Genomic DNA, 26,135 nt, shown 5'->3' with positions numbered 1-26,135 from the left:
AGTTGATCAAATCATAATTTTTCCATATTTACTTCAGGTTTTTAAAAACAAAAACCTATGAAGGGTGTAATTAGAGTCTTGTTTTCGCTCCCCAATACCAACCATCCTCTTCTTACCCCAGGGCCAGGTCCCCTCTCTCCTGATTGTCGAATTTGGTGTTTTTCATGCGCGTGCTTATTTCTGTACTGATGATGAATATTCAACAGCGATATGTGATATTCCTTCATATTAACTTTGTGTGTATGTTACTATGTTGCATATATCATACTTCAGCTTACTTCTTGAGAGCTGGGTAGACGTAGGCATGAGTGATGTAGCTCCAAGTGAATATTCCATTATATGAATAAAGCACAAATTGCATTGTTCATTCTTTTGTTGGCAGACAGTTTGGTATATTTCCAGAGTTTTGCTGTTATAAACCATGCTACTAGAGACATGTTCCCTTGTGCATATGTGCAAGTCCTTCTTTCAGGTTCTATGTTATCCTTCTCTTGTAAGCCTCCCCTCTGTCCCTGTCCTGAGGAAGTCACAAGCCTAGTGAAGCAGGCTAGGACAGGTGTGCAGACAAACCCGAGACTGTCACCCACATGAGACTGCAGAGGAGAGAGAGTAAGAGCCAGGGTTGGAGAACGAGGCCTCTGTGCCTGGGCAGGATCAGGAGATGGCTTCATGGAGAAGGGGCATTTGCACTGAGCTTGTGTCTGTGTGCGTTCCTCGTTCTTTCTGTTATGATTTTGAACTCCAGAGTATATTCCACTTCTCTTCAGTTCCTGTCTTACCCACATCCTTAAAGGATTTTCTTTGTCAGTGAAGGTTCTAGCCAGAGTGGCAATCCCCTTCGTGGATGTCTTCCTGTCTGAGAGGGAACAGACAAAAGGGCAGGCCAAAAATCCATCCCACCTGCCTGTCCTCCTCCCATTCTTCCTTAAACATGTTCAACATGCCTTCATCTTTTTTCCAGCATAGAGTCCCTTCTCAATGTCAACATTTCTGGAAATGAGTTCTCATTTCTCTTCTTCTGACAGCTACAAGTGTAAACTTATCTCATCATTGCTCCCTCATGTCACACATCTCAGAAATGCCTAGGGGTTTGGGGTCTGCCTTGGTTCAGGACGTTTCTTCTGGGAAAATTGCAGCAGTTGTCCATAGACGCTGCCTGCTTTTGGTCCTTCCCAACTCAATCCATTCTTTAGCGTCTTGCCAGAGGGGTTGGAGGAAGTCATTCTCTTGCTGGTTCCATGTAGCCTTCTGGGTTACATCTGAATTTCTCCATATAACATTGAGGCCCTTGTGGATCTGGCCTCTGTTGCCTACCTCTGTGGCCTTGGCTGCATCCTAAGTTCCACCCATGATTGCATTCCAGGAGCGAGCCGTGCCCTTTCTCTTCTGCACTTTTGTCTCTGGACCTATTCTGTCTATCCCAGAGTGCATTGCCATCCCACATCCAGTCTCCACGTCTCTTAGTTTTCCTCCTGGTATCTCCTCCTGCTACAGATTCTCTCCCTAAATAACTCCTCACCACAGTCAGGATCCCTCCAAATACTTCTAAAGTTCCCTGTGCTTACCTCTAGTGTAGAACATGAGATACCACATGGCACTTGTCTGCTTCTAGTCGTCTGTCAGCTCTCTGGATTTCATCACTGGGTCTTAGGGGCCTAGCACAGTGTCTGGTGCCACTTACACAATAGATGAATGGACTGGGAGGATTGAATAGTCTTCCAGCAAATGTCTGTCTTCAGTCTTCCCTGTCTCTAATTTAGTAAATGCTTTGTTGACTAATTACTTGTCCCAAAGTCCCACTTCCCATTTATCCATCTGTGTCTCTCTGTTCCTTAGCCAAATGAAACAAAATTTCTTCACCCTCCATTATGTCCTCCTCTTGAACTCAGGTCCCTGACTGCAGTCAGGCTGCGCTCTTACTGTGCCACCAGAGAGCCATGTCAGTGCCACTCCTCACCCTAACTCATTTGGTCCCTCAGTCTGCCTGCTGTTTCTGTTGTTCAGCTTTGACTTCTTTCAATATCTGTTTACCTCACTGAGTATCCAGTTAGTGGTAAAACCATGCAGAGAAGAGCTATTCCAAGCCACTTTAAAACACTGTAATTTGTGCACCTTGACTAGGATATAATCTAAGAACAAAAAGAACCATGCATACACAAAAAATCAGCTGTTTGCGATAATCACATTGCTGGTGGTAGTGTCAATATTGCCATTCTGAGACATGTGTGTGTGTGTGTTGTTCTAATAGAGCTCTTAAGGATTAAGACTCTTCATATGTGGGAGAGAAGATAGAAAAGTAGAAGAGGTTAAGTTAAAAACTCTGTATTCCTGAATTTAATTGGAATTATCAGAATGAACCCATGGTGTTTATTATCTTAACAACAACAAAAAGCAAATAAGCATATTTGCAGTACTAAGTTTTCTGAAAAGGACTAGAAGCAATGATCAACCCATCAGCACTGAGACTGTGGTCTTAAAATACCAAAAGGAACCAGCGCTCCTTGGAGAAATAGCTGATTCCAAGTCTGGAGTAGGAAATGGATAAAATAAACTTGGAACATCTTATCATACAGATAGCAAGGAAGCTGTCACATACTACTAGGATTATTGCCAAAAGAACTCAGGAGCATGTTAAAGAATCTTCCACTGGCTGGCTAAAGATGGGACAATAAAGATCGATAGCATCAATAAGGATGATAATTACAATGAATTGAAATACATCAAGTAAATTTGCATTGATGAGTTCATAACGATATGAAAAAACAACAATGAATTGGTCACTGTTGGGAGATGCTAGTGAACCAGCTCATTATTTTGAAAATGGGTAAAGTTTTAGAATCTCCCATTTATCTTAACTTTTCCTATATGAACTTTAGGATAATCAAACAGTAGTTGAAGGAATATTTTGCTTATAAAAATATTCTAGCTAATAAGTAAGAAGTGGTAATAGAATTAGAATATCACAAATTTTCATCCCCAAATGAATTAATGGTTTTAAGTGTTGAGCATCAGGACCTGCTGACATGATGGAAATGAGATACAACCAGATGTTATGTGCCTCCTCATGGAAATACACACTACCATTGATGATGTGGTCAAGCCAACAAAATCAACCCTGGATCTGATCATGCCTCTATATGCAGTAACCAATTTATAAATGAGTTAGGAGAGAGGCACCCATTAAACTACACCACAGGGGTGTAATCAAGAAAATCCAGACTGTGAGCTATTCTACAGGATAAATGACCTAGTTTCTTCAACACATAAATTTCGAGGGAAAAAAAAGATGAATTAAAAGACATTTAAAATTTATATCAACTAATTGCCACATGTAGATCTTATTTGGATCCTAATACAGAGTGTGAAAAACAGTATTTATGAGACAGTTGGAATTTTCATCACTGACTGGACGTTTGATAAAAAGAAAGTACAAATTTTTTATTATGAGTGCATAATTTTTTAAAAAGTTCTTATATTTGGGGGAATGTTTCTGGATTAAATGCTGTGATGTCTGGGATTTGCTTCAAATTAGTATGGCAGCAGACAGTGGGATGATAGATGAAACAGGATTGGTGTGAATTGATTGGTATCTGGGGCTCACTAACTTATTTTGTCTTCTTTTGTATATGTTTAAAGTTTTCCATGGTGAAAAAGGTAAAAATAAAACAAACATGTTTAGGGTCTTGTTGCGCATCCCCTCACCAAGCTTGTTCTGTGGTGTTGGCTCTCTCAATTCTCAGGGATGCTGCTACTACCATTTATTCATCAAACAAACAGTTTTGAGCATCCTTTGTTGGCGTTATGTAGGCAAGGAAGAAGGTGCTTGCTACCAGAAGTTTGTAATCTGTTTGGAAGACCACACGCATGTGCACAAAACAGCTCTAAGCCACAAGGCAGGGATGCATTGGCTATTGAATGGATTACACAGGCTGATCACTTTCTCCCACACCCACAGGTCTGCATCTCCATCATGTCTTACGTTTTCTAGATGTGGAGGTTCTTTCTGGAACTAGACCTGTAAGGGTGTAAAAGAAAAAAAACCAGAGCCATTGATTGTTTGAACTGAGTTGAATATTCCTTGACTAATAGGCATAAAAAATGATCACAGATTATTAAAGTATGGCTATTATAGAAAATTCTGAAATGCAGGATAATCCTTTGTTAGTGTTAATATTTGATTTCATTCTAGTCAGAAACCATTGTTTTAAAAACCATTTATTAATGCCTATATATTATAGGGTATGTGTTCAAAATCTAGTAAATTGCCAATTCAGAAGGTAGTCTCCACATTTATTATCCATAAATTTCTCTTTCGTCAGTGCCTTATCTACCTATGTGCATACATTTTAGTTAGGGTTCTGAATTATTTTTATAAACACTGTCTCCCTGTCCAGTGTGTTTTCCAAATGCCTTTGCCAGACGGTCCCCTCTCTGCTGTATTAATATTAGCGATTAGCTTGAGTGGTTTCTTGAGAGCTTGTTCTCACTTTTTCACCATGAAGTCATGTGTAAAACCTAGTTTTAGTTAAAGTAATAAACATTTGTTACATGCTTGGAAAAACTCTCTGACTAGACATGAGCTCATCTAAATGTTCGCTTTTCACATATGTTGGTGGAAAAGGATATGGATGGAGGGAGAATTATTTTTTATTTCCTTTATACATACGAGTGTAAAGTAATTTTCCAAAAACTCAAGATATTGTCCCATTTTCTCTTGCTTCCAAAGCCATGATTATCTTAAAGTCTGAGTTAACACAGCTGTCTCTCATTACCTTCGGGGCAAGCGTTGCTCACTCCCTCCCCCCATGCCCTCTGAACGTTGAACGTGCTTTCTTGGTTCAAAGGGAGCCTCTGCCTGGCTTGCCCACATTTCGCTCAAGTCCTCCATCCATATAATTGGAAAATGCCATAAAATCAAAATGAAGGGCTGATTTCATATAGGGACAGGAGAATTATGCCAGTTCATCTAAATTATTTTTTTCTTTTTTGGAGATAAACCACGGTTGCTGACCATTTCTATAACAATAACCTTTCATTATTCCATTAAGCTTTCTACTATTTACATCACTGAGGTTTTGAATTTTTACTCTGTTGTTAGAATTGAAGGTGAATGTTCCAGCCTTATCCGAGTTGTATTTGAGACAAGTCACTGTCCAACTGAGAAAATCTCCTAAAACAGTAGTGGAAAAATCCCTCTCATAGAACTTGATATTGCAGGAAAATGACTGGGCTTGGGGGCTGGCTGGACATCAGTGATCTTGGCGAAAGTTTTGCCACTCTTGAGTATTCATCTGTAAAGAGAAGGTAGGATTCGATCAGTAGTCCTAGAATTGGCTGCCCTTTAGGATTTGCTGGGGAATTTAACAGCAAAGCCTGGGCCCCACCTTAGAAATTCTGATTAAGTCCATCTGGATAGGGTTCTGCTTCTTATTCCTTTTTAAAGCTCCCCAGATGATCCTAATGTGAAGGAGTCAGGAGTGAGAACCATCTGAACACCTCGGAATCACCCGGAGGGCTTGTTAAGCCCAGATTGCTGGGCCTCACAGTGGTTTCCTCCCTGATAAGTCAGATGTGGGGCCAGATAGTTTGCGCTTTTAACAAATTCCCAGATGATGCTCATGCTGCCCGTGCTTTTGGAGACCTGTCTTTGAGAAGCCCTGGATTAGATGAGCCCTGAGAGTCCTTTCATGTCCTGCCTTCTGTGGTGGGGTCTGCAGGCTGGCCGAGGGGCCTCTTTTGACGGGTGGTATGGCTGCTGCAGAGGTATGACTGATGCTGCGCTCTGCCTCCTTGCTTGTCCTGAAGGCAGCACAACTTGGTTGGTGGAGAAACTGCTTCCTTACTTTCTCAGATACAAGACTGTCCTTAAGAGCTATCTTTTGGAACACATGAGTTGCTTTGAATCCTGCACTTCATGGTCTGTGTTGCAATGGAATGTTTCCTGTTGTTAAAACCCAGCAAGCTTCATGTGGCCAGTCCCTAGGGACCTGTGGGGGAGTGGAGCCGGGTGATTTTTGAAGAGTGAAAAACAGAACACTATAAATATTCCTGACGGTCAGGGGATTCATTTGCTTTATCTTTATTAGATTGCCCAGAAGGCAATAATTGGTCTTTGGCAAACAACAATGTGAAGACTGGTTGTAAAATTCCTCTGGCAACAGTTAAGATGCTTCATTTGAATGGAGCAGAACAATCTTTAGAGGTCGGTCTGGCTTCAAAGGCTTGTGCATAGTTTTAACAGCACAGCCTGGATGGAGGATGGACTGGGACAGTGTTTGAAGTCTTTTTTTTTTTCCCCCTTTCCCGCCAGGATGACAAGGATTTGGTGCATGAATTTGTAGTGGCTGAAGGTCTGACGTGTTTGATCAAGGTGGGAGCTGAGGCAGATCAGAACTATCAGAACTACATTCTGAGGGGTAAGTTGTGACGGCGCGGGCAGCCAGCCCCTGCTGCAAGGGAGGTCTGGGGTCACCTCCAGGAACGTCAACACTGAGAGCTTTTTAGAAGACTTGGATTATGGAATCAGGTGCTGAAGACACCCTGGAGCAAACGAACCTTCATCAGGTTTTATCAGTTCCCAGTAACTGATTAGTGACCGAGCTAACCGTATTGACTTTTACCTGAAGTCTCTTCCTGGTTATTGAGAAAAAAGAACGTACGACACACTAGGTTCTTTATAGTCTGTTTTATTTGGTGAGGAAAGGGACACACTAAGTGGGCTTGGGTAAAGCCTGCATTTCAGCAGAAAGCCACCCAGAACAAAAGAGGCCGCTTTATTTCCCAGGAAAATTTTTTTTCTCCGACTTATCACTGGGTCACTTGTCAGAAGTGCACATTCCTCAGCAGGTCCTACTCTTTCTGTCTCAGTAGGTCTGGGTGGGCCTAGAATTTGCATTTTAAGGAATGATTCTGAAAGCTAGCTCGATTATTTCATTTTTTGTAAAGTGACCCACGTGTGGAGTTTGAAACACTGATTACTGTTCCAGTTCATAAAGTTAATGCTCTTTTCATAGTTATAGTATTTTTGTGCACCTTCATATAATTAATTTTATTTGATCCTGTAAAAAAAATGCATAGGCAGGGCAGGAATTATTGGGTTGAACCATATGAAATTGCTGCTATCAACAGTTTTGACCTAGAAAAGGAGAAATTTAATATATAGTTCAATATCTACTTCATTTTACAGTTGAAAAATTTGAGACTCAACGAAGTCGAGCATCGCTTCCTCCTCTGTGTGGTCAAGCAGGGGCTGTGCCCAGGCACTGGGGCACATGGAGCTGATCAGGGTTCTGTTCCCCCTTCTGCATCTATGCCTGTAACCCCACAACTCTACATTCTGTGTTCATATAAGGAAAAAAAATACCTCCTTTTTTTTTTTTTCCTCTTGAAGTGTGAGTTAATATCAAATGTCAGTGGTTGGAGTTGAATGAGACAGGCAAATGAAACAGTCTTCCACAGTTCCCGTTGTGTTTTGCCCTGAGAAGATTCCTTATGTTCTGTGTTGTTACCCAGCACATCAAACTCTGAGTCCTTCCCCCTTCTCCCCACTCCTGGAGAGCCACTGTAACAGAAGGCAAAAGGAAAAGAGAAAACTTAGGGCTCATGTAGAAAAAATTTCAAGGACGTATTTTCAAGTCAGTGTTAATCATTTCCTTTCATTTTGATAACTGCCAAATGCGTGTGTGAGAGAGTTCTTCAGCCTCTTCTTCTTCTGCTCCGTGGTATCTGTGTGGCTGAGGAGTCACCTTCTGTTGTCCACCTTTAATCTTTTCCTGGGTGTGTGGTAGATCCTCACTACAGATTGTTAGTAGAGATGCTCTGTGGATGAATTTTGTGATTTTTATCCTCAATATAATTAAGACATTTACATGGAAACTTCTGAGGTATGTGTAGATAAATTAACCGTAAACTTTGTCCTGCTGTGTTGCATCCTAACACAGCTCTTTCTGTGTCTGAAGAGATGGTGCAAGCCTTGATGCTCATCCTCGTATTCCATGCACACTGGTCCAACACCTGGAGTAGGGGATGCACGGAAATAAGGGTGGAGAACTTCCTCTAGTTTATTTTCCAGGTCCCTTATACTATGGATGCTCAGTAAATTGAACCACATGGAAGGAAATATACCTAAAATTGCCTAATTCTGAATAGGGGATCCAAACAGACTATATTTTTTTGTTATTTTTAAAGTATGCATCATTTTAACTTTACAAAACAAAGTCTTCTCCACTGGGTGCTTACATGTGCACATGTGCTTGTACACACACACACACACACACCCACACCCACCCACATGCCCACACCCCTCTATGGAGCTAATATTATAACCATCTTCATGTTTGTCTTTATTCTTCTGACCCTCATCTAGGAGTGTATATGTGTGCTTTTACAGTGTAATCATCAGTGTAAGCATCTATATTCATCTACATTCAAGGATGGGGATGAGGGGATGGCTCTGCCAGCTGTGGTCAGTCCTCTCTTATGAATAAAGCAAAATTCTTGTCAGCAACCTCCTGAAGACTTTCCATGGGTTAGAAAAGGGTCATGTGACCACCTGTGGCTGCAAGGGAGGCAGGTAGAGTATTTGGCTTGCTGGACTTTGAAGGGAGGCAGCAAGAGAGAAAGGTGTGGCTTTGGCCTGTGGGTTACCAGTGCCTGCCACATAGAGGGAGTTAAGAGGGAAACACTCAGCCCAACTGAGAAGGCCTGCTAGTGAGCAGTATTGTGGTGGTGGTGGTGGGAGTTGGTGTAGGTGTCCCCGCTGCTGAGGGTATTGTCGAACAGGAGGCAGTAAGTGAGCTCAACGTCTGCACAAGGCCCTAAATGGTGAATTGTGTGAATCGTACTTTCTGGCAATGAAAGATGGTATTGACGTAGAATACGTCAGCTAAGCTCTCTACCTCAGTGAATGCTTATTGTTAAGCTTGCAGTGGTTTATTAATTTGCAGTGTTCTGATCTTCATCAGAAAGGGGGCCAAAGGCAATCACCAAATGTTTAGGAGTCAGAATGCCCGAGCACAACCAGGGGTGATCCCCGTCCAGCACCTGCTACTTCTCTGGCTGTGCAGAAAATGCCACTGAGGTAAGACGCTCACTCTAGACAGCTCTTCCTAAAGTGTGAGGAGGCTCATGTTTCCATTGCCACTCCTAGGACCTTGCCGTTAGATTTTGCTTTTCCAGGGGTGTCCATTTATTGGAGGCCAGAAGGCTCCCCATGTGTTACCTGGAAAACAAGCAAGTGCTCGCTCCTATTCAGGTTACTACAAGACGTCCTGCTTTCCACGCACTGGAGTGCCTTTGCATGCCTGCCCCACTTCAGCTAAGTCTCAGAGGACTTGGGGTAACACTGGGCACTGTGTGCAAACGTCAGCATATTTTGGTGTATCTGACCGAGGCCCATGCCAGGAAAGTACCTCTGAGGGATGTAAATGACAGATTTCTTAGGGGTGTGACTTTCGTGTTTTTATACAAGGAAGCTATTGTTTTTCCTAGCGCATGTGTGGAGTCGCCCCTTCCTGACTTTGAAGACTTCTTCTCATAGAGGCTTTTTTAGGTTATGATCAGCTGCCGGCAGCCACCAGATATTTGCAATCAAGGACAACCTTTGAATTGCCTCTTTGTTTGTCCAACCCTGTTTTAACCACATTACCTTAGGTGAGGTATGATGAAGCCAGAGGCAGATCAAGAGAGAGAAACTGGAAGAGGTTTACAGTTTTGTAACTCACCATTCCCTGGGGAGAACACAGCATGCCCCCCAGGCTCACTTGGGGAGCACGGGGGTTGGTCATGAGGCAGAGGGAGAGGGCAGCCACCTTTGCTGTGATTTCCACTGGGTGAGCAGGCTTAGGATGGGCTAGTTTGAATAATTTCAGTGGGCCCTAAGTCGTAGGGTCTGTCCCTGGCTCTCTGGTACCTGGCACTAGGGTGACTGGGGGGTGGATGTAGAGGCCTGGAGTGTGAGAGCCTGTCATGGCAGGTGGTTGGAGGTGTGACTTGGTGAGCTGCTGGAGAAGAGAACTGACTGACCTGTAGCCGGGGCCTCAAAACTGGGCCAAGACAGTGTTGAAAACACTAGATTACAAACTGTAAGGTGGGTCAATGTCGAAGTGCTGTGGAAGAGCGTGCCCTTCGTGCAGTGACCTCAGGAACTCCACTCTGTGGGACCGTGTGTGAGGCCCCAGATCCAAGGGAAACACCAGCATTCGGAGAACCCAGTCCTTTCCACATCTGCTTTTAGGACTTGTTTAATTTATCTTTACTTTTGTACTCAGCCGTCTGTCAGCTCTTTCTCTACGGTCCGGGAATCTGTTGCTTTCAGTCGAGGATGTATCTGCTGAGAGGTAAAGCTAGGTTTTGAGTTACGGTGTAGTCAAACGTGCTCCAAAAATGTGAGCCGGCTGCTGGGAAGAGGCCTTAAATGCACAACATGTAGAAATAATATTTATCTGACTTATTATTCTTGGATGGTTCTAGCTAATGATCTAAAGTTTTTCTTGATAGCCAGTATTTAATATAAATCTACTGTGGAATTTTGTACCTCACAATTATTGTTATTGAAGTGGGACCCAGTGTGGTATATTCCTGGGAACTTAAGCTTTCCACACACATACTGAGCCTACGCTCTGGGCCACGTCAGGCCTGGGAGGTGTGATGATGAGTCCAAGATACAGCCCTGCCCTGGAGAAGCTCTCTGGGAGGCGGTGCATGTGGCCCATTTTATCTGTTGTATCACATATGGCTTACATGTTTAGAAATTGCATATAAGTGGTATGCTTTGGGGGAGAAAAGAGAAAGTGATAAGTACAGTCAGTAAGCCCAGCTGCCTTTTCTGGCTGTACCTCAAGGGAAACTACCTCTGAAGGGCTAGTTTTGCATGGAGAAATTTGATTTGATCATTTCACCTAAAGCAAACTACCCATTAATCATAAAACGCATTAGTCATTATCAGAGCTGGATAAGATCTTAGAACTCTTTTAACTCAACCTTTTCATTTCAAGAGAAAACTGCAGATAATTTGTTTGTCCCTATGATGTTTTAAAAAATGTTTTAATGGTTGTCAACCTTTACAAATTGGGAGATTTGACATTAAAAAATCCAGATTTCAGGCTTCTTTGGACAAACCAGAACCAGAGAATTTCAGTGCCTTGCCAAATATTACTTAACTATATTCCACTATAGGAATAATGTCATGCATCTTAGGGGCTCTCTTAATGAGGATCAGGACTTCTGGTCAGATGATTTTTGTCAGCATCTACATCACCAGGAACAGAAATAGTGTAGACAGCACAGAAAGAGAATTTAGGATGTTAGAGAGAAGGTGGTAGCAAAAAATGATCAAATGGTGATTAAACCAATATTCTCCATCCCAGAAAAACTTAAAAAAATTTGTGTTTTGGCATTTCAGAAAAAACGAGGAGAGCAGAGGTTGGGTTCAGACTATAGATGGAGGAAGGTGTGGGGGGTCAACCTGGACCCAAGGTGAGGAGGTAGGAGCAGAAGTGGGGAGCTGCTTCCTTCCTGAATGGAGGTCAGGTCCTTTGCTGCTGTGTTTTCCACTGTCAGGCCTGGCCTGACTCTCCTCTGCCCACTTACAATGGTCCTGGGGCCCACCTGACTGACTTGGAAGGAACTTTCTCTCTCTTGCATCTTTTTGGGAGCTTTCTGTCCTCGGTCAGGGATCAGTCATGGCAGCTGCATGGCCAGGCTTTGGTGTGGATGACACAACTGCACAAGTGTCCCGGTGGTGTCTATCGCCAGCCCCAGGGGGTAAAGGTCAGTGTCTAGGATGGAGTCCTTCCTCACCTGATATCTCTCTTCTTGCTGAGTCGATGTGACAGGGGGCTATTCCCAGTAGGAAATCATGTTGGCCAGCACAAATTGGCAGTGCATGAGGCCACAGTGAATCTTCAGGTGTTTTGTTTGCCTAATCTAGTATGTTAAAAAATTTTGGAATAATTATGAACATTTACAAATTGGGAGATTTGACATAAAAATATGGATTCTGGCTTCTCTTGAAAAACTGAATGCTTGAGCCAGCACAGGGCCCTCATTGCTGCGTGGCCAGAATTAGCTAGAATTGGAAGAAGCTGCTCCCTTTACATGGGGCACGTGGGCTCTGTTTACCACAGTCCCCAACCCTCCCTTTTGTATCACCCCGGGCTGTTCCACTTATTTTGTTGCCTCTGTGCCCCATAGGCATGTAAGTTTGAGACCTCTAACTAATGACATCACAATCTGTAAAATGAGAGTTACAGTTATCCGAAGTAGAAGAGCCTGGCTTTATTATAGCTTACATAAGTTGCAGTGTCGTTGCTATTTTGCAAACTTTGTTCTCAATTCCAACATGAGTAATTTTTTTATCCCCCAACACCTGGCATTTCTCAAAATTTGTAAAGCTCAGCACTGCCTTCTGCTTCCTCCCAAACACAAGCCCTTACATGACTATCTAAGGATAGAAATCCTGTCACCACACAGACAATGGTGTCTTATAGTCTGAATAGCCAAGTTTGGGAAACAGAGGCTGGGAGTAGGCAGGGCCACCGACTGAGGTTGAGTGTGTTGGCAAGAAGATTGCTGTTGGAAACTTGCTACTCTAGTTGAACTTATATGGTGATAACAGTGAGCCTTTCATCTCAATCCTAAATCGTGTGCCTCAGAATCTACTGCAGAAGTCCGTATCGTCCACTTGTCAAAGGAGCAGTCCAGGTGGGTCCCAGAGATGAGAGTGTCGGAGTGTCAAGGCCAGTGGAATAAAGGTGGCCTGGGATGGACATGCCTGAAGGAAAACTGTGTAAAAACTGAGTGATGTAAATATTTTTCTTAAACCAGAAGTAGCTTTTATTGTTTGTTCCTATTGTGTAATTTGTGAGGACACAGTTGTCTGAAAAGCAATCAGCATGAAGAGGAGAAACATAAAACATCACCCATAATCCCACTAAACAAAGACCAAGACCATTTTCTATACACACATACGCATGCTTGCTTTGAACATGCCTTTTGTAAAAATGAAATGTCCTCAGATATGTTGCCAGCTGTGTCTCCTGGAAGGGAATGGTTTGAAAGCATGGATCTTAGAAGCTGGCTCTGTGACATCTCTTTGACCTTGGCACAATTATCTAACTTCTTTAAACTGCAGCTTCCTCACCTGTAGAAGGGAGATAATACCTATTTTATGGGGGTGTTGTGAGGATTAAAAGGCTCATAGAAAGGTCTAAATAAAGGACTGAATTGTAGCTATGACATTTATTATCAATAATAAGCAATGATATCAATGCAGTAAGCACCTGCTATGGGCTGAATTGTGCACTTCCAAAATTTATGTATTGAAGTCCCAACCCCCGATATCTCAGAATATGACTGTATTTGAACATAGGGCCTTTAAAGAGGTAATTAAGTTAAAATTAGTTCATTGGACCCTGATCCAGTGTGACTGGTGGTCTTATGAGAAGAGGAGATTAAGACACAGACTCGTAAAGGGGGAGACGGTGTCAGACCCAGGGAGAAGACAGCCACCTACAAGCCAAGGTGAGAGGCCTCCGAGGAAACCAACCCTGCCGACACTTTGGTCTCAGACTTGCAGCCTCCGGAATGGTGAGAAATAAATATCTGTTGCTTATGCCCCTTAGTCTGTGATATTTGTTACCACAGCACAAGCAGACTGATACACCATCCTTGCGTAAAACTCTCTGGGAGTTATTCAGGTGTTACCTAGGGTGAAAGTGCTGGGGATAAAGTTGTTGGGTTAGAAGCTATGTACATTTTCGTCTCGTTTTGGACTGAATAGCTGCCCTCCAGAAAGAAAGTGTGAATTTATGTTCCCACCCGTGTTCTCCATTTCTGCTCATTTATCCCAGGCCTGAGGTGATCATCCTTTGTAATCTTTGTCATTCCTGGTGATTAGGGCACACTTATTCCTACCGATGAACTTTACCATCATTTTTAGAAAGTGGTTTGTAATTATGGTTGTCATTGTGTTAAATTTGTCAATTAACTTGGGAAGAATTGACATCTTTATTTGAAAATTCAAAACTATTGCCTACATGCCCTTCGTGTCCTGGGACAAATCCTTTTCAAGAATGTGTTCTCCATCTAATTCTTGTGTGCAATGTCTTTTCCTCCTCTTTTGTTACAGAATTTTATGCATGTTCCCCCATGATGTTTTTGTATTTATTTTTTCTTGTTTCTTCATTTTTGAATTGGGCCTGATATTTACCATTTGATGGAGAAGATTCTCTTGGGTCGTTTTCCTCTAAATTTTGTAAATTTCGTTTGAGGCTGTCATCTCCTGAGAAGCATCTTTCTTACCCTCCTTGGGTGTGTTTGGCTTCAATCAGGGAACACTGTGTGCCTTGGGGCCTGGGTTTCTCAGATGTGGGAAGCACTTGGAGAAGACAGTGAGGGAGAGTTAGCATCCTCTTCTTCTGTGTTTCCATGTTTGAAACCCTTCCTTTTGTACTTGGACTAGCAGCATTCCTGCTGGAGACGTGGTCTGTCTCTTCGGGGCATTCACCAGTGGTGATATGTGGGCTGGGGATGGCTGGAGCTCTGGGCCACTCATAGCTGGAGACATGGTCTCCACATTTTGTTTGTTCCTTTGTTTTTTCTTTCCCCCTGTAGTTATCGCAACCTCTGCTTTTGGTGTCTCATGTTTTCTGTGCCCTGGCTGTGCCTGACCTCTGCCTGACCTTTCTGCTTACCCACTTGGCATGCTGTTGGGGATGTGGCCTCCAGGTTGAACCAGCCAAAGACCTGCTGAGGAGTTTGTCAGAGGCAGGAAAGCCACAGCCCGCCTTGCTTGGGGAGGGAGGCCAAGTCACTCTTGCTGCTCCTGTTGGTGTGTGGTGACAGAAATGGTACCCCTGAGTGCTCTGAGTGTCCCATCTGTGGCCCCATCTTGCCACCCTCTCCAACCCCACCCTGTATCAGGGCTGCACCCCTCTTAAAAAACTGGGTCAGAGAATAGCTGAGAGCTGCACTTGCGTCCTTCCTCTTCCAGCCCATTCGGGCACAGGGGCAAAAAATGGGCTCACATTGGGACAGTTCACATCCTCCCATGGCCTGCCCAGACCATGGGGTACTGTGGACTTGCCCAACTCTTCTCCATGACTTTCTGCAACAATGCATTTCCTGGGAGAGGGAGTTGGATGCTGTGCGTGATGTTACCCTGGGACCTGCTGCAGTCTCTGGTGTGTCTAGATGGACCTCTCAAGTTTAGTGGTGTATGGTTGGTTACCCCTAGCCTTGGGGCTCGTGGAATCTTTTCTCTACTTGTATTTCTCATTGATCGTCTGGGTAGATTGCTAGGAAGGTGGTTCTGAGGCTCCTTGTTGTGATGCTGTTTTTTCTGGAAGAGCGAAATTATTGAATCATCATTGCTTGTGGTCTGTGTCCTGACACACCCTCGGTCTGTGGTGCTGCGCACAGGGATGCAGCAGATCGGGTGGGTGAGGGGGCTCCTGCCAAAGGAGGCAAGGGGAGGCTGGGTCTTGACCTTTGATGGGACACAGTGCCCTATGTTTTTCCTCTGGGTTCTCAGGTGAGAGAGGAAGTGCTGGGAGAGACCGCAGGTAAGGCGGTGACGTGCACGACCCTAAACCTCTGTTCACCTTTGGCAGCAAGTCAGACGTTTGCCTTCAGTTTTCTAACTCTAAGAGGGTGCTTCCAGCTTTAAACATGGTTTTCATTTTCCCTCTCGCTCCTTTCCAAAGTATTTTTTTCCCCTGTCATTAGAGAAAGCCTGTCTCTTGGTCACTTTCCTTTATGATTAATAAATCTTTTCTTTCAAGTTTTAATCTTCCTAAAGGAAAAATCAACTATTAATACTACTGAATACAGCAAACATTAAATAGTAACAGAAACACTTCATGTAGAGCAGCCCTTATAAAGCGATACACAGCTAGGTCTCCCTGACAAGCATTGTCTCCAGCCTGGAGCATCATTAGGCAAATCATATGAAATTGCTGACAGGTGACCATTTTTACCTGTAGAAATGGCAAAGTGGAATGGTTTAACTTAACATTATTATCATAATTTAATCTTAACTCGTTCCTAGACTGATTCGATGCTTCTTTAAAATTCACCTTGCATTCTGTATAAAGCCACAGGCTTCTAGAAATTCAGGCCAGTTTGCAGACCATCCCCCTCGCCCCCCAAAAACACTTGCAGTTTTGTGCACTCGTGCCTCTGAGTGCTTCAACTTAAAGAGCCGTTCTTGTCACAGTCTTGGCCAGAGATTTCTCCAGAATTTTTATCTCCATTAGAAGTCTCCATCTTCTTCTTTTTATCTAAGATGAGAAGGAAGAAAGAAAAACAGAGTTATTTGGCCATTCATGTGTGTGGAATTTTCCATGACCAAATTGCATTGCTGTTCATCAGGAATTTTTCCCCTTTATTCATTCCGAAGATGTGCCTTCTCACTTTGTCCTTCTCTCCTTGCTCAGTAGACTTTTCCAGAGGAACTACTGACTGGGTGTACCTTGAATCGCAATTGTTGTTTCCTTGGCTATAACTTTATCTAACATGTGGTCTTCTTTTATAGGGCTTCTACTTACAAATCCAGGCTTATAATAAAACGTAATGTCTTAAGCAAATTTTTAACCTAGCCCCAAACATGGATTAAAATTATTTTCTTATCTGGCACTTGCTGGGGAAATTTCAGTTGCTGTGTTCAAGATTTCTGCTTTATGGAGTTTTGAGGGCTCTTGGTAGGTTGGGCCAGCCCCCCCAGCAGGATGCTGCTCTTTTTCCTGACACCATGACTTGCCCTGCCATTGATGTACATAAAGTCCCCAGCCTAGGTCATTCTGCATTACCCTAGACCTGTGGAGTCAGCTGTGTCCTTGGTATTCCTAATGCCCCATGTCCAAACCGTAATTCATCTTCACACTGCAGTCAGCGCCTGCTCGGCTCCGTTCATCATCTTGGTGAAGAGCATAGCCATCCATCAAGTTCAAGTCAGCTTCCTGGAGGCCTCCTAGAGCCCTCTCTCTCACTCTCTCTAGTCATCAACTAGCAAATTTGGGCTTCTCTACTCCTCACTCCCTTTCAAATTCTTGCATCTCTTTTTGTTCCTTGTTCTAGTTTCTGAGTTCTGAGACCATCATTTGCTTCTTCTTAATCTGCTCTGACCAGCTCCTAACAGTCCCTCTGCTTTCATTCCTGCCTCCTCTTGGTTCATTTCACACCCTGTTTCCTGGGTAGACCTTCTGTAGTGCTGATGTGTTCTCCTCAGTCCTTGGTGTGAATTTATCACTGGCTCCTTTCATCCTCAGGATGGAGTCCTGGCCCTTCCATGGGATGGTGATAACTTTGGTCCTGCCCTAGTATATCTGTCCAGTCTTGTCCTTGTTGTATCTGTCCAGTTCACTTCAGGCCTCTCCCTGACCTCAGCATCTGCCTGCAAGACCCTTCTTTACCTGGTCCACACTTTATCGCTTGCTTCCTGCTCATCCTCAGGATGAAGCTCAAATACAATATCCTGCAGGAGATCTTCCATTTCCCCTTGGTATTTTGGCCCTCTGTGCATGCACTGGTCTTGACCCTTACCTCACTGATGATAAATACTTCTTGAGTGTACACTATGGGCCAGAGACCCTAGGCTAATTCCCTGCACCATACTCGGCTGCATGCATGTCAGTTTGCATCCTTGATGCCAGGCACATTTTAGGAGCTTAGTGAAAACTGGCTGAAGGATAGAATAGAGGAGTAATAGAATGTCTGCAGGGAAGGGAACTCATGACTCCTGAGGAAGCTGCTGGTTTGTTCTAAGAATTTGCTAATCTGAAGCTTTAGCTCACCAGATCTTCTGGTTTCTGAAGCACTGTTTCACAAGTTGATTTGTCTTTGTTGTTTAGAAAAACTGCCAAATTATGGAATTTTCTTTTTGATAATTTTGCTGGTTCAGTAGATTGAGATAGTATATATCTTGATTTTAAATGTCCTAATTTCTGTGGATAAAATACACGCAAATGTGGACAATACTGTATAACTTCTTTTGTATCTCAAAAAGTTATTTACCTGCCTCTGAAACAGATATCCTATTAATTCTGTTGTGGCATGATTAGTGTCGTTGTGGCCTTTCTGGCCCCAGCTCCAGCATGCTCTCTGGTGCCTCATGGATATTCAACAGATATTTAACGCAAAAGATTAAATTAATGAATGAATGGGAGGGGAGTGCCTGGAGCCATGCCGCAGAGCTCTGTTTTGGTCTTATTCAGTGTTTTATGACTGATCGTGGGTAAGTGCATACTTTGTACCAAGAACTGGGCATGCATGATCAGAGGATGTGAAATGGGGAGACAGCAGTAATATGGTAAATGATGAAGCCTGCTTGGGAGGGTATTCATTTGATTTGGTTTTCAGTATCCTCATGATCTCAACCAAGTTGTCCTTTGCTTCCTTTTCCCTACCTCTCCTTTCCCCAGCTCCTTAAAACTGGACTCCCCCAAAGCCACTCCTATGCAGGGTTGGCCTGACTCATTTCTGGAACCAGTTCCTGCAGGCGAATAGTACTCTGTGGCCCCCCGATGCACACACTCATCTCTGCCCCCAGTGCCTTCTTGGCTCAAGGATCCCTGAAACCTTACCAGGGCACCCTAATCATCCCAGAATTGGAGCTCTATTCCTTTTCCCTCCCAGGTAACCCTGTCCATCAGGCTGATCTTGAGCCTGCAAGGGTTTAAGTGGGGGATAAGTTTAGATGGAGTTAGATAAGTAAGGGTTTGTTTTTGGAGGAAGGGACAAAATTGTTGCTTTTAAAGGCAGATTAGGAGCAATGAGTAGGAGTTATAGGAAAGTGGTTTTTGCCTGAAGACAAGCTCCAAGAACAGACTTGGAAAATTAGTTTATTTCTCTTGCCGACATAAACTGATCAGTGGTGACTTTCTGGAGCATTCTGTTGATGATTCTGAAGCCACATCCAGCATCAGCAGGAAAGAGTGCCACAACTGATTAGTGTTGTCTGTCAACAGCCTGAGAGGTGGGGAGTGAGAGAAGGAATACTATATATGGTATTTTCTTATTCTGGGAAATATTAGCCATTTTCAGAATGTTTGTTGAGTTGGTTTCAGACAGGTGTGTGGCAATGAGTTTTCCAACCACAGAACACACTACTTTGCATCGGGAATGCTCCAACAGAGACCAGATGACCTCTTAGGGCTGGGATTGGTGCTACTGGATGACCTCTTACATCCCTTCCAGCTCTAAGATTCTGTGATTCTGAGTAAATATAAAAAGCAGGAGGGATGAAAGCAGAGCTGTTTGACTCTCCCTTTTCTGCATGCTCTGCACTTAGCTGCTTTAGGATCCCCAGGCTATCACCAAACATATATTGTCCTTTTTCAGCTTCAAAGAAGGCCATCTGATTACATGGCATAGGGCCCAGCCAAGTCATTGAAAAGGAAGGTGAACTGGCCTTAGTCACTAAGGTGCTAGAGTTCATATTGATCTGCAGAATTTCAAAGGGTTAGCAGGGTGAGTATTGGTTTATATCTAGGGATTCATGTGCACTTGGTGAGGTCAGGAACACAGGAGACGATGGTGGGTTTGCTGCTTCTCTAGAGCTTGAGGACTGGGAGCCAGGAGGGCTCACAGAAGCGCAATGGGGTCGGACTCATTGGTCAAACAAGACAGAGCTGTAGAAGAAGGTTGGTAGCCATGAGGAGAGTCCCCACGGGGGAGGGCTGCCTCCCTTTGCTGCCTTCCTGACTTCCCTGGTGTCTGCTCCCACTTCCACGCTGATCCAAATTGTTTCTCTCCCTGTGTGTATCTTGCTACCCATTACGCTTTCCAGAATCTCTTCCTGTCTTTTCCGGCTCCCCCAGGACTTAATTGGAGGGTTGCATAAAGATCGACCTCTCCCAAGTTCTAGATTTCATTGCTTTTTGTCAGTTTGTGGCCCAATTTTTCTGTGGTTGGAGGCCTCAATAAATAAAGATAGGTTGACTGGTTCATTCATTCATTCGTGTGACTTGACTGCCTTATATGAGTCAGTCACTTTGGGGTCTAGTGTAGGATAGCAGAGAATAATACAAGGTAAATAATTGCAAGTTGTGCTGTTTAGTCCAAGAGTAAGGTTGCTAAGGAGAAAGAGCTTAAATTGAGTAGGGCAAGTGACATGCATACTGTGGTAGGCAGGATTCTAAAATGGCCTGAAAGATTCCTTCTCCCTCGTGTACACCCTGTATAATCCTCTCCCCTTGAGTGTGGACAAGACCTGTGAATATGGTGGGTGTGTGAATATCACAGAACTGTGATTAGGTTATATTATATGGCAAAGGTGAAATGATTTTGCAGATGTAATTAAGGTTCCAAATCAGTTGAGTTTGAGTCAGTTAAAAGGGAGATTATCCTGGGTAGGGTGGGCCTCAACAGGTGAACCCCTTAAAAGAGGGTCCAGAAGTCAGAGACTTGCTGTTGCTGACCTTGAAGAGGCAAGTTGCTATGAGGTCTACAGCTGCAAGGAAACAAATGCTGCCAACAACCGCATAAGCTTGGAAGGGGACCCGAAGCCTCAGATGGGACCACAGCCTTGACTGACACCTTGATTGCAGCCTTGTGAGACTCTGAGCAGAGGACCCAGCTAAGTTGTGCCTGGACTCCTGCTCCATGGAAAATGTGAGATAATAAATTTGTTTTAAGCTGCTAAGTTTGTGGCAATTGGTTATACAGCAATAGAAAACAAATACAGTTACATGCAAAGAATCGCAACACAAAGTCATCTGGACTTGCTCAAATCGGTACAAAATACTGTGTGACCTCACAGGAGGCTGAGAACTTTGGGAAGGGGTTAGGGGAAGGTTTCATGAGGTCAGAGACTTTTTATTTTCTTCCTGGGCTTTTTAGGCAACCACGTGCCTGCCATCCATTCAAACTGAATTCTCTTTGATGCCCCTGCTGCCTCCTGTGTGCTCCCCTCACACGGTCTGCTGACACCACTCACTCGGGTAGTGTTTGCTCCTCTGGGTCTCTCAATTGTTGTTGATGTCCATGCCCGTGCAGTTAAAGACTTCCCTGCTGCAAACAAATGAGTAACTAAAGGAGAAGGTGATTCAGAAGAAAATTCAGTGTTTCCAGGTTGCCACTGTCATGAGAGAACATGATGCTCTTATAAAGCTTGGGCTGAGTTGTAGGAAAAGAAGAGCAGTTGGTAAGTAGTCACTTGGATCATCTTGAGGTGATCTTGCTCATTAATTAGAGAGGGATAACTGGGGCCGTCTCGCTTCTCTTTAGAGATGATTTTTGCTCATCTTTCTCTGCATTCCCACCATTTACTCCTTCGCGTGTGCATGCATCCAGCACATGCCCTATGCAGAGAACTGCAGTGGGAGGGGAAGGGCTCCAGCCGAGGCCCCTCACCACAAGGAACTTGGCAGTGGCCTTAGGATAGGAGCCATTGAGTAAGGATGGATATACAGAAAAACATTGTATTAAGTTAGGTTTTGGATGAAAATCCTGAAATCCTGTTTTTTCTCTCAACTTTGCTTGCATCAGCATTATGTTTCCAAAGGTGGTTGATAAATTTTAAGTAGTTCAATCCTCCATCATCCATTCCAAAGACACAGGAAACTGTTTTTCAGTTAGTCTTTGCTCAGTCGTTCAAGATGTTTGCTTTTCATAATTCAGCTTTTCTTTTTTTAGAGAATCAGCTTAATGTATCATATTTCATGGGAATTTCATAAAACATGAAATGTGGTACTCGAATCAACTATTCATTCTCATGTAGGCAAAACAGCACAAAGGTTTCTAGGCATTGTCAGGCTTGAAAATAAAGGAAATATGTAATTTTATGGTTTTGTTTTTGAATTCCACATGGATTACAAAATCCCTTCTCTATCAGTTGAAGTCCTAATGTGAAAGGTGCTTGGAATCAAGAATGGCTGACCCTTTGGTAAGTTAGAGTTGAGATAGTGGTAACCTTCCAGACCTCTTAAGCATGGTCAGTTCCCCACCAGCTTGGACAAGCAGATATTCTGTGGAGGCGGCATCTGGACGCCGTGGCACTGGGGAAGGGAACAGTGACTGACTGACTATTCTTCCAGTACCTCGTGGAGGGTTCCTAGGCACATTATTCAGCCTAAGACCCTTCTGACTGCTCCCCTGGGGAGATGTGTCTAGTCAACGTGTGAGCAAGGTGGTTGCTGTTGCACTCTAACCCAAAGGGGAGAGGCGTATCATCATCTGAATCATCTGGTCTAAATTAGATTTTCTGACTAGTCACACACTGAGAAATAAGTATAATTTCTCATAAAAAGGGATTTATTCACAAGGTACTGCAAGTATGTTGTGAGCGTTCTCTCATCTGCCAAATCTTGAGAGACGGCAGCAATGCAACCTGTCTTGGAACCTAATGGACTCCTTGAATAAAATGACCAGTGCTTCTCTCTTTACTCCTTGTCTTTCTAGGCTTGTTGGCTGCGGGACACTGCAGGGGGAAATGGCTTGCGGCTGTTTCTCCACATGTGGCTGACAGCAAGGGTGGTGGGCATGCAGGAGCTCCCTGAGCCCAGCGTCTCTGTTAGCTTCTGGTCTTCTCTCGCCTGTGTGCAGTGGTATCTCCTGAAGGTTATCATCATGAGCACCGTTTGGCCGCAGCATGTAGCCAGGGCACGTTTGGCTGCAGGGCACGTTCATTTGCCTGGCATATGGCAGTGGAAGTGAGAAGATAAATATTTATGCCACCAAGGGGGTAGAACAGCCTTCACTCTCGCTCTGTGTTAGGTGTACATAATGCTGAGCTACATGGAAGTGTCTAAACCTGTGCACTTGACCTCTTTGTGTGCTGACCCTTCTGCCTCCTCTTCCTCGGCTTACTGCATGCAGGGTTTCTCTTTACCCTTTGTGACGTCTTTCCTGTGACACTCTTCTTGTAACACCTTCTGGGGAGCCCTTCCTAAAATCCTCTGGGGTGTGATCTTCCCACTTCACAGAATATATCCATAACCCTTTGTCCTCTTGTCCTTCCCCCTGACTAGGTGGGATCCTCCTTAAGGACCTGACACTCTTTCTTATTTGTACCTGGATCCCCCATGTCCTGCTCTGAGCAGGCCAGCACCTCATACAGTGCCTGGTGCTTGCTAGGCCCTTCAATAAAGGAATTAGCCAGCGACTATTGCCCAGAGGATGTCAGGGGAGAACAAATCCGTGCAACAAGGATAAGGCAGGGAAGTCTTACAGTCAAAAGCTGGAAATGCAGACGGGAAGATCCATAAGAGAGGCACATGATCAGAGCCAAGGCCATGTCCATGCACATGTGGACCGTTAGATGGAATCTCGGCCTTCTTGGCTTGTCCTGTTCAGGCTGCCATACTACAAATGGGAACCTGAAATAATTAGCCCCATTCTGGGCATTTGGAATGGTTTTCTGGGAAGAGAGTGCTCTTTGTTCCTGATCAGAGCCCTGGGTTTCTCAGGAGTAGAGTCTGCCTTTCTGTTGCTCACTTCCTTTTTTCTGGTGCAGAGGGCACAGTGCTGAGAAATCCAAAGGAAATTGCAGAATGTCCTGGCTCCTTCTCCCTTGGGGTTACAAGCACCCTAGCCTGAGTATCTGAGCTGGTGTCTCCTGTCTCTCTGGTTTTCCCTTTGAGGATCAGGTAGTATAGGAGGTTCACCCTTGAGGTCCCCGGGGTGCTGGCTGATCTCATTTGCTCAGTATTTACGCAAAGCCAGTACCACGAGCACAGCTGAATGCCATTCGCTTTCTTTGTTAACTAGACTTCTTATGGTATTAACAGAAGAACGTGACTGTTTCGTCAGATTATGCCATGAAGGTTTTGGGTTCTGAAAAGGTTGACTTCATTGCACAGCTTCTGCCCTTTTTGAAAGCTGGACTTGTGCCCATTACCTCACCTATTTCCACACCTGCTTCCGTGCCAGTGCAATGTGCTGAGTCCCCCTTCACCTCGCTTCTCACACACTCACTGCCCTGCTGATGGATTGGTGTCAGCTGGACAGAATGTCGCACACATAGTAGCTCCTCTTGCTCTCTGGGGGGGATTCTGACCCCAAACAAACATCGCCATCATTTGCTATAAAGAGGACGTCTGCAGGCAGATTTCTCACTTGGAGTTTTATAAATAGATGTAGCTGTTGGTGATACTCAGGCTGGCTTTGGATACTGTTTCTCTAGATATAGCTAAATGCCAGAGTGCTTAGCTCTGAATATCCTATTGATAACAAGTTCCTGTGGTTCTTCAGGAAATGTGGCAGCATTCAAGGACAGATGGGTTTAAATTCAAATTGCTTATCAGACTGATAGAATTTGACATGTGATTTTCTGTGTTATTTAGCTCACTGCTAGTATTATACAGTCAGGCAGTGGCCATGTCTTTTTCCAGTATATTCCTGATTCAGGTTTGAGAGTGGTCTATATCAGCCACGTTTTATTTCTAGGGGGAGAGAACCTTCACTGAATAAGTACATCTTGCTTTCTGATTTTCCTTTTCGATACGAGAAACCAAAGAGATATAGGTTTGGGGCGGGGGGGATATTTTGTATCACATGTATTTAAAAGATGTAAAAACTCTGAGGCAGTCTGAAGCCAGAAAAGCCTGTGTAATTTGGAGTGGAAGCCCCGTGTCCAACATTGGAAGTCGGGCCTCTGGCAAGGTTTCTTGTAGGACTCTCTGGCAACAGGCACCATGAGCATTGGCTGGATTCCAGGAGCATCGCTCTTGACCTTGAGAGCCTCTGTTCATTGAGAGACACCAGCCCACCTGGCTGGGAGGTTGGGTTGTGTGGGGGTGGGAGACAGGAACTGTGTCCTACAGTGTCTGTGCCTGTGTCCACCAATGGCATAGGGGCTCAAAGGTGCGTCTGCCAGGGCATGGCTGCCCCCACTGTGGGTGAGCGCTAGGATGGGGTGGAGTGGGACAGAGGACTCAGGATCTTGAGGATGCCATATATTTAAGTTACAGGTAGAAGACTGACTATATTCTCATCTATTAATTACTTGGTTTGTCAGTCATAGTTGTAATTAAAATTATTTTGAAATATATCAGACTTAGATAAAGGCATAAGGAAGTAATAAGTAATAAGTAATAGAAATGAACTCATATATGTGCCCACGGCTTAGCTTAAGATGAGAAGCCTCGTGGTACACAATTTGGCTTTTCCTGCCCATGCATAAAATAACACCTCCTCCCCATTCCGCTCTTCCTTGCTTCTTGCTGCTCTGTAGGGCACGATGTAGTCTATCATACAACTTGTGTTACTTGATGGTGGTTTCTTTTCTCTGTTCCCCCACTAGACAGGAGCTTCATCCATTGTGTTCAGTTGGGTGTCCAGATACCCAGAATGGCACCTCATTGCAGTCTTATGAGTGCTTGTTGAAAGGATGAGAGGACTTAACAAGATGAGATTCATCTGAGCTGCTAGCATGGCCCTGGTCTGTCCATTTTCACTGCTGGATAGTAGCCATCGTATGAATGTATTGCGATGATTTATTGATGCTCAGATTGGTCCACGTTTAGGTCATGTCCAATTTTTTGGAACTGTAAACAATGCTAACATGCCCATTCTTGGTGTGTTTCCTTGTGCATATGTGTGGGTTTCTCTAGGGTGTACACAGAGGAGTGGAATTGCTGGGTCAAGGGAGTTTTTGTATTTTTTCTCTGACGTGCTGTGTATTTTCCGAGTCGGAACTGCTGCTGCTGAGCTCAGGCATCTTGCGTTCCCAGGGGGCTGCTCCTCAGTAGTTGGGGCTTTTATTCTGAGACTTGTTCTCCCTGAGGCCCCTGCAGTGAGTGACCACGTGACTGAGATGGCTGCTGACCCTCGCCCTGGAGTCTTTGGGCTGGGGAGAGACTTTTCCTTGGCCCCTTTCCACTGGCCTCCAGGGCCTTGCCTCTGTGACCATGGCTGTCCTGGGGTAGTGTCCCGTCCCGTGGCTGGCCCGCCTGGACGCAGGATATTAGAGCCAGAAGTTGCCTTAGGGGCCTCCTGGTCGGCCTTCTCATTGCCCCCAGAGAGAAACTGAGGTCCAGAGAGCTGAAGTGACTTGCCTACAGCCTCGCAGCTGGAGAGTGACTGAGCTGTGGATGTTACACAGCTGGTGCTTCCACATCGTTAACAGACCCCCAAGGATGGGCGCCAGTGGCTGCTGTCTCCGCCTGTGCCTTCCTCGTACTTCCACATGTCTGTGG

The 26,135-nt window shown here is 44.4% G+C and overlaps 1 protein-coding gene across 14 annotated transcripts in view; it reads left to right on the top strand.

Annotated features, from left to right (window-relative positions):
* Positions 1 to 26,135, top strand: part of FHOD3 (formin homology 2 domain containing 3) — a 456,138-nt gene that overhangs the window by 204,426 nt on the left and 225,577 nt on the right. For all 14 annotated transcript variants that reach the window (XM_046671920.1, XM_046671919.1, XM_046671918.1 and 11 more), the window contains exon 5: positions 6,311 to 6,416. In XM_046671920.1, the coding sequence (XP_046527876.1) occupies positions 6,311 to 6,416 (106 nt within the window). The remainder of the gene's footprint in view (positions 1 to 6,310; positions 6,417 to 26,135) is intronic.

The sequence above is a fragment of the Equus quagga genome, chromosome 9 (assembly GCF_021613505.1).
Source record: "Equus quagga isolate Etosha38 chromosome 9, UCLA_HA_Equagga_1.0, whole genome shotgun sequence".
Classification (NCBI taxonomy): Eukaryota; Metazoa; Chordata; class Mammalia; order Perissodactyla; family Equidae; genus Equus; species Equus quagga.
The sequence above is the reverse complement of the archived record's forward strand: the minus strand, read 5'-3'. Positions and strand labels throughout refer to the sequence as shown.